Source organism: Bicyclus anynana, chromosome 21, assembly GCF_947172395.1.
Source record: "Bicyclus anynana chromosome 21, ilBicAnyn1.1, whole genome shotgun sequence".
NCBI lineage: Eukaryota > Metazoa > Arthropoda > Insecta > Lepidoptera > Nymphalidae > Bicyclus > Bicyclus anynana.
The window spans coordinates 14107209-14122727 of NC_069103.1; the positions used below are offsets into that span (position 1 = coordinate 14107209).

Below are 15519 nucleotides of genomic sequence, written 5' to 3' on the forward strand. Positions count from 1 at the left end.
CATCCAGCGAGATGTAGGCCCAATACAACACTTTCCGATGCGAGGTCGCCATTCGCACCTTGGGATCCCAACGTCCCAAAGTTACAAACTATCTGCCCCGCCCATTGGCACTTGGGCTTCAATCCGTTATATTGAAGCTAAAAGGGCTAGACTTATCACCGAAGGGTCGTGGTTCGATCTTATTATGGACTAATATCGTAGGTACAGCTTTTTTAAACTACTTGGAGGTCATAATGAAAAGATGGCCTCCGTGGCGCCGTTGTAAGCGCGGTGGATTTACAAGACGGATCCTGGGTTCGATCTCCGGCTAGGCTGATTGAGGTTTTCTTAATTGGTCCAGGTCTGGGCTGGTGGGAGGCTTCAGCCGTGGCTAGTTAACCTACCGTCAAAGACGTACCGCCAAGCGATTTAGCGTTCCGGTACGATGTCGTGTAGAAACCAAAAGAGCGTGGATTTTTATTCTCCTCCTAAAAATTTTGCCTGCTTCCATCTTAGATTGCATCAGCATTTACCATCAGGTGAGACTGTAATCAAGGGCTAACTTGTAAAAAAAATAAAAAATAAAAAATATAATAAAAGATACGGCAAATATTCTTTAAAAAAATTAATAATATCAAAAAGGTAATAGAAAAGTTACGTTTTTCTTCCTGCGCCTTGTCATCATACTGCGTGTCCGAAGTGGCACGCGTCCGCACGTGCCACAGATCCTTGTCGAAACTGTACATCACTATTGCACAACACTCAGCACGATGACGTCACTAGACACGTACACTGTACAGTGATAACCATCCAAGACACAATGCAGTTCATACAGACTACAGTGACAACCATCCACTGACTCAATGACAAATACACTCACACTTATAAGCCAGTCAAAACATGTATGTTATCGATCAAAAATGTGCACCGCTGAACAACTGTTTAAATTGTGCTTAAGTAACTAGCATGACTCATAGTATGTTAAATACTTAGGTAGGTACTTAGCATAATGATTACCTAGTAGGTAATTTAGCTATTTATAATTAGCTACCATTCGCAGGTATAAAGTCAGGATTAAAAAGCAAAAAACCGGCCAAGTGCGTGTCGAATCCTTACATTAAATGTGTCATTTTTTAATAAATGAACTATAAACATAAACGCACAAAAATCACAAAGATATTGGGATGATGACAGTTTTTTAAATTGTACATAAATTAAGAGTATGCTAATAGTAAAGCAATTTTGTAAAAGTATCTGCGATCATTGCTTTCGGAGCTACAGGGATTTAAAGGGTCAGATTTGCGGCGCTGCCGCGGGTCCCTGAAAAACGCCCCATACAAAATGGTACGAACTTATGACGTCGTAGGCACTTAATGATCGTTAGATTTGTATGGGCGTTTACACAAAATTACTAATATTTTTGTTATTTCTACGTTTATGTTTATAGTTCATGTATTAAAAAATGTCACATTTAATGTGAGGAAGCTAAAACTGTATGAATTTTCATCTAATTTCATATAAAATATTTTTAATAAATTTTATAATCTTATTTATTTTGCAAATATCAAGTCAATCTTTGCTTTTTATGTATAAATTAGTTAACATTGACCTTATTTACCCGAATGTATCATAAAAATCAATATATTCAAACCTAGTCATCATCCCCATTTTGTTTGAACGCCCTTACAAATCTAACGATCATTATGTACCTACCACGTCATTAGTTCGTACCATCTTGTATCTTGTTTTTCAGGGATCCGCGGCAGTGCCGCAAATCTGACCCTTTAAATCAATGTAGCTCCGAAAGTAATATTCGCAGATACCCTATTACTATTAGCATAGGTACTCTTAATTTATATACAATTTAAAAATCAGTCATCATCCCTATTGCAAAAAAATACTGATAGCTAAATACTATCACTATCACTATCAAACACTATGGGATAGACGAGAAAAAAATCATTCTCACTTGACCGTGGACAGACGGACTGTGTCTACAAGTTTAAGATGGCGGTGAGATTATGTACTTAAGTAGGTAATCCAATTCCCAGTTGACTGTAATATGACGTAGCATTTACCTACGTGGTAAGTTTGTCGTCAATACGTCACGCCCTAATTACAGGGCGCAGCTACTTGTTCATGCATTGAATTTACGACCATTGTCCATCGGACGGTATGGGCTTTTCATTCGTATTCCGAGCTTGTATGTTCACATAAACCAGCGAGCATAATTTCTATTGTAAATTCCTACTAGATTCGAACTACACTGACCTTCCTATATCGAATTTATGATCTGAATACATCTTTAAATTTAGTGCTACAAATACAAAAAACTGCTACATAGACAATGTTTTTCAAGGAAATAACCACCTTCAAACACTCGAATATTACGTAGTGAAATTTTCCTTAAAATAATTTTTAAAAAAATTTGAATATTTAAAACATTAGCATATTTTCACTACTGGGGCAGGCGTCCCTCCTTTATAGGACAGGGAATTTTGAGCTTAGAACCACCATGCCGATATTTCACTCTGTAATAATCACTATCAAATATGGAACCTTAACCTTAACCTGCTCGGCGCAATACCACCTAAAATTCCTTCAACGAGAAGAAATACCAAACGTAAACAAACCGACCGCCATTTTACTTCACAATTACAGAATTACTTTCAAGAAAAGCCCACTTCATAGTCCGCCTCAAGACTGGAACCTAGGAACTCCTGATCTAATGCCATAATCTATCCACTGGACTAACAGCAATAAATCAATTAGTGGTAGTGAATAGCTGTGGTGTGCACGAGGTTTTCAACTAGAGTAGGCTCTATACAATTTGTACAAAATGGAAAATTCCTCCTCCAATGTAAGGACGTGAATCTTCAGGATATGCAACACGTGTATGCATCTGAGAATTGCGCCACTGTTAAATCTATACTAATATTATAAAGCTGAAGAGTTTGTTTGGTTAAACGCGCTACTCTCAGGAACTACTGGTCCGATTTGAAAAATTCTTTCAGTGTTAGATAGCACATTTATCGAAGCTATTATATTTCTACGGGAACGGGAACCACGCGCGTAAGACCGCGCGGCGTCAGCTAGTAGAGAATATAAATAGGAGATTACTATTTCAATGAATGTCGTAACACATAGAGAAAGGCCTTTCTCTGTGTAGGCAGTATCGGCTTTCCAAACTCATTGTTATTCTAGCCTCGTGATCACGAATAGAGTTTTAATGAAGAGAGACTGGATTACAGTTTCGCTAACTAAAAGCTGAAATTGTACCTATTGTTATTATATTAATATTACAATCGCGAAATTGGTGTCACACCCCGTGTATGATTGTAATTTTTTTTTTATTCTTGACAAGTTAGCCCTTGACTACAATCTCACCTGATGGTAAGTGATGATGCAGCCTAAGATGGAAGCGGGCTAACTTGTTAGGAGGAGGTTGAAAATCCACACTCCTCTCGGTTTATCGAACGGAACGCTAAATCGCTTGGCGGTACGTCTTTGCCGGTAGGGTGGTAACTAGCCACGGCCGAAGCCTCCCACCAAAATCAACCGATACCGAGTTATGCGGTAATTACTGTACAACTACAACTGGAAAGACGTTCAATTCATTTCGATTTTTGATTTTTATATTATAGGTATTTCTTACAAAATTTCCATTTTTTTCATAATTTACTGTCTTGGAATGGAATGTAAATCTTCCACAATATTAATTAATTATTATTCATGACTTCAGTTTTTCTATTAACTTTATTGTATTTTAAACAGATACGTAGAATAGAACGATCGATGCAATAAGAGATTAAAAATAATTAATTTACTTCAAACAACTTACCGAAAACCTAAATTCAAGGTTCGTAATTTGCTAAATACTTACTCCTACGTCCCACTATATTATATAAAATCGTTTTATGAAAGTTCACAATGTTAAAATACATATTTTTTTCACAAATATAAGAATTTACAAGAAGTTCCGTAATACAATTTGTAAACGTTAGGTAAACAAAAAAAGAAAAAACTCTCTGGCATACTAATATTTTTACGTAATTTTGAAATAATACAATAAAACAAAAACTGATAGGGTTGTCACTTCATACTGATTTTAATTTTGGAACTTATACTTGATTTTTTATTTGATTATTTGTAGTCTCTAAGAATAATAAAAAAGTTAAGATATCGGAAATATAAATCATGAAAGGTTCGCAGAGTATCAGATAAAACAAAAAAAAATTTGACCAAAGAAGAAACAATACTAAACTAAATATCTCAACTTTTCTTACTTAAAAATATCCTAGAACCCGATCATAACTCCAGCTTAAGCTTTTAGATTCTTAAGACTCCGTGTCTTAAGAATCTAAACCGTTTACAGACCTATTTAAACATATTTTTTTATTAATATCGGTCCAGGCAATTTGAATGTGTAATTCTGTAGTGATACACTTGCATATATCACACTAATATTATGAAGGCGAAATTATGTGTTTGTTCGAGTGGTTATTTGATAAGTGTGCATATGTTATTCCTTTATGCCGCAACTATTGAGCCCATTTGGCTGAAATTTGGAGTGGAGATAGATTAAACACTGCATTGCCTTTTAGGGCCGTGGGGTTTGTGTAAAATAGAAATTCATGCGAACTGAGTTACTGGTATCCGGTAGTATAATATTATAATCTATTATACAGGTACAACAAGTAAAAATCTTGAAGTTTATATGTATTACCTACTCTGTTTATGTAGTAAATCTTTACAAAGTAAAAATTCTTAAAGCGCAGTACGAAAAGAAAAAGACCTTTCATAGTTTAGATGAAAATCTCGGGTCATACTATTTTTAAACCGTTCCTCGCAAAAGGGGTGACGCAATGCTTTATCTCGCCCCTGGCTCCCCTGCGGGGACAAGGTCAGCTGATAAGAGGCCGCTATGAAAGCTTGATAGGTATGGCATTCTTTTAGTTTGCTGTAACACACATTTTATTCTTATTAACAATTGATTAATATATGATTTTATTATTTTTTTTAATTTTGAGGTGAGTTCGACTTTAAATATTTTTGCTTTTTAATTTATTTTCACTATTTTTACATTCGTATCTTAAGGATTTTGATAGACTAACTCCAATGCGACTTGACGAGTGATTAATACTTTTTTGAATATTGAACTAACGATGCAATGTCGTTAGAAGAAAAACAAAAACTTAATGCAATTTTTCGCCTGATGATTCATTCTGAGATTTATTTAACTTGAAAGGTTAACAGTTCCGCCCATTTTTGTCTTAGTCTACGTAACATCGTACTGGAACGTTAACTAACGTAAGAACTCGTGCGTTTTAGCCTGCATGGCGGTAGCTATCATACAGCCGATACCTAGCAACAGACAAGATAAGTACCTATCATCAAAGTAAAGTATCTGATATTTGGTTAAAAATGCGGATGTTCTTTGTGTGTTTTTTATCACATTTTTAAATGATAAGAGAATTATTATAAATCTGCATAAAACTATTAAATATTTATTATACAATGATTTCTAATTCTTTTTAGATATCGGTTGATTTAATCGAACGTTATCTAATGAGAATTATTATTGGAACCGTCGTTTTTGACTAATTATTTAATATTACCTGACCTTTCGAAAGTGCTTGTAAACTAAACCTAATTGAAATAAATGAATATTGTATATTGAAATATTGTATAATAAAAAGGCAGAAAAAGAAAAAAAAATTTACTTCAGAATATATTTTTTTAATTTTAGATTGGAAAATGGATAAAATGTATTGAAATTCGTTAGAATAAAATATTATCATCCGGGGTGTCATTAATATCAAGATCTTACATTATTTAAATATGGATTTATTTTGTTACTGTAATTTATTTCATTATTTATGTCTAACATTTTGTCTTCTTGAATTGTCTTATTTATTTTGTATTATATAATAATACTATAAATTGTTTTTCTGTCTACTACTATTTATTAAAATATAAATTATGTTTTGATATTTTGATATTATATTTTTACGTATTTAATTATATTACATAAACATTTTAATATAAATAATAAATAGATTGTTACTTGACTTTGACTTTAATGTATGCTGGAAGGAATAAATTACCGAAAGTGTAGTTCTATATGTACAGGATATGTAATCAACAAACCCAAAGTCGCAATAAAATTGACTTAATATCAAACATTTCGCAAACATGAACCAGTTCTTCTAAAATAGCGAAAACCGCATCCTGCTAACGACTCGCCCAATTAGCGATTACATACACACAACACGTGCAACATTTAAATATGCGCTAAACACATACACTCATTTCGTATATACAAACAGCTGTTTAGAGGCACACAACATTGAACATATAACAAATTGTAGCACATATTTCATATAGTTTATATACTATATATTTAGTATTTACCGAAATGTCAATAAAAATACTCTAATAGGTTAATTAGTAAGAAAAACGATATAAAATGCCACGCGATATTGAACGTAAGTTTAACCGAGGCAATGTGCTCTTCGGCGGAGGTTCGCGCAGTGACTGGCTGGTCACTGGAGGACTGAGTGACTGTGCTGTGCCTCGGTCTCAACTTTTCGAGCCTGTATACACCCGACACTGAGGGCCCTAGACAGGGTTGCCTCCTTCATTTTTGAAACAAATACTTTTTTAGCGTGAACTGTCAAAAATGGTCTATTTTTTAATTTACACCAATTAATATTTTTTTTCATCAGAAACTGCGGCTTATCTTATTTATTTCAAATTACCAAATTACTGATTAAAAGAATTATCTTTTAAACTACTAATCTACTAGAATAGGCAATGAGGCATAATATAATACATAACGTCAGGGTTAGGCGTACTGGAGTTTAACATTATTACACCTTCTAAATAACTCCAATATGGCTAATGGGATCAAGATGGTTCACAGAAATAGATTATCAATTTATTATGAAAAGAGAAATTTTAACGCAGTTCAAAAGGCAGCGCTACTTAAATAATCATAGACATATCAAATCAATCATTATTAAATATTCATGCAATTGAATTAAGTATTATTTCAATCAAAATATAAATTTAATTTATTTTATATGTATGTCAAAATAGTATTAAAACTGTAGTAACCGGTCAAGCTTCGCTCATTCCCTACCCCTATCCTACCCTACTTCCATCCTACACCTACCCTTCTCTACTCCTAATCTACCCCTAACCTAAAAAATAATCTCTCCGTAAAAACCATCGTCGTACTACAAGGAATACTCTAAAAAAAGAATTAGTCAAATCAGTTCAGCCGTTTTCTAGATTTGCGCTTAGCAACACACTTCATTCATTCATTTTTTTATACATATATAGATTTCTACATACTTAGTCGAACCATGTCGGACAGTCAACGTGATTCGAATTTTTCTATTACATTTCTTGAGGATACCACGAAGTGACAAGTGACAACCCTAACTCGATATCGAGTGCCACATACGTCTTGGCCCGTGATAAAAATTGACCCGTCCATCACGCAATCGTAAACAATGCAAATGTAATTATTATTGCTGACTTGTGTGGGGTAGCGATTAACGGGGGCATTGACAATAATAAATATAGACTGTATTATACCTACATTATTTTAACTGACTTCAAGAAAGGAGTAGTTTCTTCACCATTTTTAATCGATTTTGATTTATTTTTACTTGTTAAGGGTATATTTTCTTATGCCATAAAAACATAGTGAGCTAACATTAAAAAACTGATCAGTTTTAAGGCGGTTCAAAAAAAAAAATTAAAAACTAAAAGAATAGGTATTATTTTTTTTGTCTCTCAAATATGTTTTAAGAGTATTAGGTGTCCTACTAATCTAACGAAAAAGTCAGTAAGTTATTTTATTAAACCTCATAAACTAGGTTAAGAAGGTCACAACCGAGAGTTTGTGGATTCGATCTCCACTCGTTGGACTATTGTCGTATTTATTTGGCTTTGTAATAACACCGGGAAGTGAAATATTAGTTAGGTAGGTATATCTATACTTATAATAAATCTGTAGAGAGGTCAATTCTGTACATGAAATATATTTCCAAAATAACTATCATGGGGTGATTAGTGATCGATACTGATGCCAAAAATGCAATCAGTAAAATTTTTGTCTGTCTGTCTGTCTGTCTGTCTGTCTGTATGTTCTTTATAGAAACAAAAACTACTGGACGGATTTTAACGAAACTTGGTACAATTATTCTACATACTCCTGGGCAGGTTATAGTATACTTTTCATTACGCTACGATCAATAGGAGCAGAGCAGTGAAGAGAAATGTTGAGAAAACGGGAGAAGTTACTCAATTTTTTAAGCTTCCGTCGCGTGTACAGCCTTAATGGTTAAAGCTACATAGAAATTATGTATGACGAAAATGTTCTTCTTAAAATTATCTATAAAAACACAACAGCATATATAGGTATGTCTATCTTTTATGGTTGACTCACAATAACACGTGTGACTCCCGATAGCTTAGCAGTTCGGAGCTTTCTAATTATATTTGTCTACTCTTATGTTTATAACACTCATCACTCATCCCTAACTAAAAAAGTTAACATTATTACCTATTCAATAAAAAAAAGAATCATAAAAATCGGTAAAGAAACACCAATGTTAAACAAGAAATACGCTAAGCCATCGCGCGTGAATACTAATTCATACTATATGGATTATTTTTGTGTAACGGTTGCCGCGCTCGACGCGACTCGCGGGGGGGGGGGGGGGGAATAAATAAAGAAGTGAAGTGCAGCCTTAATGAGTAGGGTAGGGGTAGGGCAGGGGTAGGGTAGGGTAGGGGTAGGGTAGTGGTACGGTAGGGGTAAGGTTGGAATAGGGTAGGGTAGAGGTAGGGTAGGGTAGGATAGGGGTAGTTGAAAGTTTACAACGACTTTCACGCGGACGTAGTCGTGGGCGTCCGCTAGTTATTACTAAAAAAAGATACAAGATACAGCAAAAATTCTTATACAAAATTCTTTATACAGAACATTCTATGCGCGATGGCCACGACTCGCACTTGTCCGGTTCTTTTATGAAATGTTTTCTTTATTTTCATTTCATTTCAAAGTCTCTTGGGTATTGTTTAAAATTCTCTTTAGAAGTATGGCATCGTACAAAGTAAAATTCCTAGTCAAACGTTTATTTGCTTAGTTAGTTAAATACTTAGTTTTGGTGTAAAACAAAATATATCACAGGAGACGACAAAGATGATTCATTGTTATCTATGTATCTTGTTTACTTATCAGTGTTGGTTACGCGTGGAAATATACAACCATAGTGAGATTTTTCTGTTAACAGCAATAGTTGGAATAGTGTATATAAAACTCAAAGGTGACTGACTGACACAGTGATCTCCGCTAAGAAAGGATTCTGGTGAATTCTACCCCGAAGGGGATAAAATAGGGGATGAAAGTTTGTATGAAACTTTGTCAATTTTGTGGTGAGTTGGCCAAAATTTGAAATTAAAAATAGATTTTACTCAGGATTAACACATGGGCTACTTTACATCCCGGAAAAATCGAAGGTTCCCGCGGGATTTGTGAAAAACTGAATTCCACGCGGACGAAGACGCGGGCGCCCGCTAGTAAGGTCGTATTGGCCAATAAAGTTGTTTTAAAAAATTAAATATATCACGTGTCTCAATAATGGAAAAACATCGTGAGGAAACCTGCATAACAGAGAATTTTCTTAATTCTCTGCGTGTGTGAAGTCTGCCAATCCGCATTGGGCCAGCGAGATGGACGAACTCATCCTGAGAGAGGACTCGTGCTCGACAGTGAGCAAAATATGGGTTGTTAATGATGAAGTCGCGGACGTCCGCTAGTATTAAATACTGGTTCTAATATTATATTCACTTGCTTGCTCCAGAAATATTAATAAAACACGAATCACAAAATATTTTTAGAATTCACACAACGTCATTTTCTTTGATATAAAATTAAATACTTTTCCCTTTGTGTATTGTTCTCGCTTGACGTCAAACAACTTTATACAAAAGGCTGCAACCTTTGATTATATAGACGTATCAAAGGCTGTAACGTAGATACACAGGGTGCTCGGAAGTATTTCCCGTAACTTCAAGATCCACTTATGGGTCCACTTATGGGTTCACTTATGGATCCACTTATAGGAGCCGAACTGTATAACTATTTTTTTTAAATAAAAAAATGAAAACTTTAAGTATATGTTTTCAAACATCTATCCAAGTAACACACATCTCCTTGCATTTCATAAAATACGTAAAACTTGGCTACGTCATTATTTTACGGATGATTTAAGAGACACATTATAAGATCTATTTATAAAAGAAATACTATTTACCCTGAAAATATTAATTTAAGAAGAAATAATTTTCGGTAAAGAATATAACCCCGAGTGATGGAAAAAACTCCCCAACACCCTCATCATCATCATCATCATCATCATCATCATCATCATCATCATCATCATCATCATTATCATCACCATCATAATCGGACGTTCAAATGATTTCGTAAACTGCATCACCACTGCATATTGCAAAAGATTGTAACTTATGGACTATAATTTCGCCATCGCATCTGTACCTTCGATAGCTCAGTTGGTAGAGCGGTGGACTGTAGAGGTAAATCATTGTCATCCATAGGTCGCTGGTTCAAATCCGGCTCGAAGGAGGATAATTTTTTGTACTTTTTTTTAATTTTCCGATAAACCGATTACGATTTTCTTCATTATTCTATTAGAATGTAACTCAATTTCCATAATAATTAAGTTAACGTTTAAAATAGAAAGTGCTACTTATACTCATATACAGTGAATAAATTATTCGTTAATTTAATTCTTGATTCAGAACGCCTATTTGCTCGGGGCATAAACGCTGAAATTCTACAATGCATGCAATTTTTTATAAGGAGTAAGCAGCTATATTATATTGGGCCTTATAATCTGGAAAGTTTGTTGATTACACTCGCATGATATGCGGGCGACAGGGGAAAATACTGTGCGTGTGTGAAATCGTGCGTGCGGGGAAGCGAGGTGCATCAGTCGTGGGTTATTCATTCATCGCTACACGCCCCCCGGCTCGCGCGCACAACGGAGTGTTACGAACGAACTTGCCAAGCAAGGTAAGCCTAAGGTAATTATGAACCTAGTTCATAACAATTATCAGCTAATTTTAATAGCTTACTAAAAGACAGAGCTCCCTTCCTAAAAATAGTAGATATGAAGGTTACTACTACCCACTAACATCTAATGTGGGTTACCATACTTCTGTTGTCCTTTACACTAACTTATTTTAATATCAACATTTTTCTTATTAACCGACTTCAAAAAAAAGGAGGAGGTTCTCGACGCGTATATTTTTTTATGTGCTACCTTCAGATCACTTTGAAGGCGGTGCAAACACAGTGATGCACTAACTAAAGCCGATTTAATCATTAACTTTAAGATTTAAAGACAGTTCTATCCCGTAGTTCTTTCAGAAACGGCTTAATTAATACGTCACTGGCTTTGGTTTGGTAGCTGCACTATCGTCGAGTGTTATAGGCTATATTTTATCCCGTATTCTCACGGGAACGGGAACTACGCGGGTGAAACCGCGAGACGTCGGCTGGTAATAAATAAACACGTAACTTACGGGCATCGTCGAAAAACGAATCGGTGATGATGAGCGGTGAACGGGATCCGTCTTGAACTCCTCGAGACGACATTTATACCACTTGATCACTTATAGTTCACTTTATAACTAAACACACTTGACTTAGTTAAATAATAACCTATGTTGTAGCACATAAAACATATGGTTGTAGTCAATCTATCCCGGCAAGTCCGTTCAATTTTGAATGTAGTAGGATCAGAACCAGTGGCGGATTTGTAGTCTAGGCAGCCCTAGGGCTCAAAGTACTAGACCCCTAACCCCTCCCCTTTTTAGGGTTCTGAACATGCGTAATACAAAAACGAAACCCTTATCCTTATATTCATCATTATCAGCCGATTGACGTCCTGACAGCTGGACATCCAAACACATCGGTATCGAGCCGCCAGCATTCAGTAGCTAACTGCAACCTAAAACTGTGCTTTCCGGTGCGGGGTCGCCATTACAGCACCTTGGAATCCCAACGGCCATCAGCTCATCAAACTATGTGGCCTGCCCATTGCCACTTCAACTTCGCGATTCGCTGAGCTATGTCAGTGACTTTAGCTTGTCTGCGGATATCCTCATTTCTGATTCGATCACGCAGAGAAACTCCTAACATAGCTCGCTCTATCACCCGCTGACTAACTTTGAGCCTTCTATTAAGGCCCATAGTTAGCGACCAAGTCTAAGATCCATAGGCCATCATTGGCAACATTTTATAATATTTTTATTGCCTTTTATCAAAATCAATTGGTTTTGTAATGTTTTCCGACGTCTTGGGGATAATTGCACATTCAAATGAAACACTCACAACTGGTTTAAGGGTAAAAAACGAAAGTGACAATATTAGAAATTGTAATTTTAGAATTTAAACTATCGTGAGTGTTATTCATATTAATTGATTATGAAACACGGCTAAAACTCACGTGATATTACGTCGGAGTATGCCCGACTAGTTTCGAACCCATACGGGGCCCTTAGTCATGAGCTGGTTCTTGCATCGCGGCACGATCCAAACTGCGAAGCGGCTGCGCGACGCGCTGCTGCACGCATTGCGCGCGCGGAGAGGGGTTGAGTGGTGGGGAGTGAAGGTTCCGTTACACTCTCCGACGGTTCATTAATGTCATTGTAATTGTTGAAATTTAGTTATTTTTCATTGCTTATTCCTACATTCTTTACGAATGACCACCTCTAACAAGTGGCCGCCCTAGGCCTGGGCCTACTGGCCCTTAGGGTAAATCCGCCACTGGTCAGACCAAGTTTTGTTTGTGTGTATAAACTGAAAGGTTTGATTCGTTGAAGAACGTTCCTTCAGTTTTACTCGCACTGTCTGACAACTGTTTACTGTCAAACGCTTGTGTACACCTTACCACTGCATTCAAAACCAAACAGACTTCCGAAAGTAGACAAACTATACACAAGAAAAATTTAACTTCTAAGAAGATTATTTTCATTTAAAACACTTCATATTTTTTTTGTTATTTAATTTACACGTTATACGGAATATAAGCAGGCATCACTTTGTTGATGATTTACAATTAAATAAACAACTTAAAATAGGTACATACTTTGTGATTTCCGCGAAAACCGTTACAATAATACAGTTTGATCACAAACGAATAACGCACTAACACACGATATCACCTGATTTGTGAACGTAGAAATGAGGATTAAAATGGTAAACGCTTGCCTAAGTTATATTATGTATTAAACGTTATTAATGTTTCTAAAGTTTAATATAACACAATTGCATATTACTTCAACACGAACAATGCATGTTCCCGACACAGTGATTCAAAACTGAACAGATTGCAGTGGGCAGATGGTGTTTGAGTTGTGACAGTGGCGCATCTAGGAATGGGCATTGGCGTATATAGAGGGTGGGCCTGGTGGGCTAGAATGGACTTGTGCACCCTAGAATTCTGGGTTACCTATATGGAATTATATTTTGATACTAATAATAGACTCGATGTCGGGGACAGGCCCACCCTAGGAAATAATTCTAGATACGCCAATGGGAATGGGGCTTAGGATTATGGGACTCAAGCCAGATAACTACTTTTAGACTGAAAACTACTTCTCTTTTTGACTATAATCTTAATTATTGTTAATTCTGTAAATAACGCTCGTAGATATATATCGTAATTATATCACATTCATTCTGTCACTATTCCGACATGTGACGTCGTTAGTAGCAGTTGAACAATTTTGAGACAATACTAAAATAATTATTACTTTATTACACTTTAAATAAATTTTTAATAGTTTTTTGCATATTTTTTAACATTGTTAAAAAATTTTAAAAAAGTGCAAATGAAAGAAAAATAATTACGGAGTAGGAAAACATTATTTATAAATGAAGCAGGCTCAACAAAGCAAAGGTTAGGAAACCCTCAGCGGGTTCAAGCCCCTCCCAATCGACTATCCTGGATCCGTCACTGAGTCGTGTTGTTGATAAAAGAGATAATATGATTGATGGTGATAAGGCGAATAACAACGGCTTTAAGTGGCTTAATCACTGTCTAAGCTATGTTGGTCTGGTGCCAACTTGTTCAGTCGATCATCGTGATTCATGACACTACGGGTTCGAGGGTCGAGCCAAAATCTGGTATGCAACCATAGACACCTAAACATTAAGGCAATGGAAATGGCGAGTACCACCACCAAAGGCTTCGCCAGCGCATAGCCTGAGCTTGACAACCAGAACAATATGTAGACACAGAAAACATATTATGTACAATAGAGAATGCCCCGCTAGCCAAGTGGCACGTCGATTCTATTTCTACGGTCGCTAACGCTTCGAAAACTAGAAAAATGTATGGGAATGACATTTGCTATCGACAGGTCACGTGATCAAGATTTGTCATTCCCATACATTTTTCTAATTTTCGAAGCGTTAGCGATCGTAGAAAAAAGAATCGACGTTCCACTTGGCTAGAGGGGCAGTGTCGACAAATACCTTGGAACTACAGTGTCGAGTCAAGTGTGAAAACGTCACGCATTATAATTTTTTTCAAATCAAATCAAATCAAATCCTTTATATGCTGATACAGTTTACAAGGTCTTAACAAATAAATATAAATTAAAATATAAATTTCTTATTAGTTAGTAAAGTGTTGTTAGCAAGATGGTAAGTGTAATACAGAGTAAACTTGTCGTTTCTAAAGTATTTCGTAAGCCTACGTCTTGAGATAAACGAATTTTAATTTTGTTAGTATCCTTGTCATTCTGGAATAAAGAAAATTGAGTATCAAATGAAACTGCATCACCACGTGGCTTTGCCACGGAGATGAAATAAACTCGAATGTTGTTGCTCTTAATGCGAGTGACCTTACGCTAAATATAGCTCTCCCGAGTACCTACGCGCGGAAATCTTCGAGAAAAACTCTAACGCGTTCCATTTTATACAATTTCCTTTTTAAAACGTTCGCTACACTTTCGTACTCGTTTAACGATGCAGATATATACCTAATATCTGCATCGTTGGTCTAATGGTTAGCTTACGAGTACGTTTAAATAAATTATTTATTTTTATTTGAGTTGAAACCATAGAATTTAAAATTACAAAAATAACAAACTAGATGACTTGGTAAGATTAGTAACAATTTTTATCTGTAATTAAGTTAGTGAAAAATTAATTAAAGTTTGCATGACTGTAAATCATGAGGTCATCAGTCCTGAATCTATACTTCTATACTAATATTATAAATTAATTATTTGTTTAATTTTTTTTTATAAATTATTAATTATTAACATTTTTTAACCGACTTTAAGAGGAGATTCTGAATTCGACTCTATGTTTTTTTTTATATTTCTTTGATATTTCTAGACTTTAAGAGGAGATTCTGAATTCGACTCTATGTTTTTTTTTTATATTTCTTTGATATTTCTAATTTCTATTAATGGTAGAGGGGA

The 15519-nt window shown here is 35.4% G+C and overlaps 1 protein-coding gene and 1 non-coding gene across 10 annotated transcripts in view; one reads left to right on the plus strand and one right to left on the minus strand.

Annotated features, from left to right (window-relative positions):
- LOC112054807 (AMP deaminase 2) overlaps positions 1 to 15519 on the minus strand; it is a 47593-nt gene that overhangs the window by 21453 nt on the left and 10621 nt on the right. The window contains exons 1-2 of one of the 9 annotated variants that reach the window (XM_052888158.1): positions 12975 to 12991; positions 11605 to 11743 (exon numbers count right to left, since the gene is read on the minus strand). The exons of 3 other annotated variants lie outside the window; for them this stretch is intronic. In XM_052888158.1, the coding sequence (XP_052744118.1) occupies positions 11605 to 11677 (73 nt within the window). In that variant the 5' untranslated portion in view covers positions 11678 to 11743; positions 12975 to 12991. Of the gene's footprint in view, positions 1 to 637; positions 918 to 6285; positions 6538 to 11604; positions 11782 to 12974; positions 12992 to 15519 lie in introns of those variants that run through there. 5 more of the 9 variants (XM_024094721.2, XM_052888155.1, XM_024094728.2 and 2 more) reach the window with 5 other exon arrangements.
- On the plus strand, positions 10555 to 10642 carry Trnay-gua (transfer RNA tyrosine (anticodon GUA)). The gene is given in 2 exon segments: positions 10555 to 10591; positions 10607 to 10642. It is a non-coding gene; the product is annotated as a tRNA-Tyr (tRNA).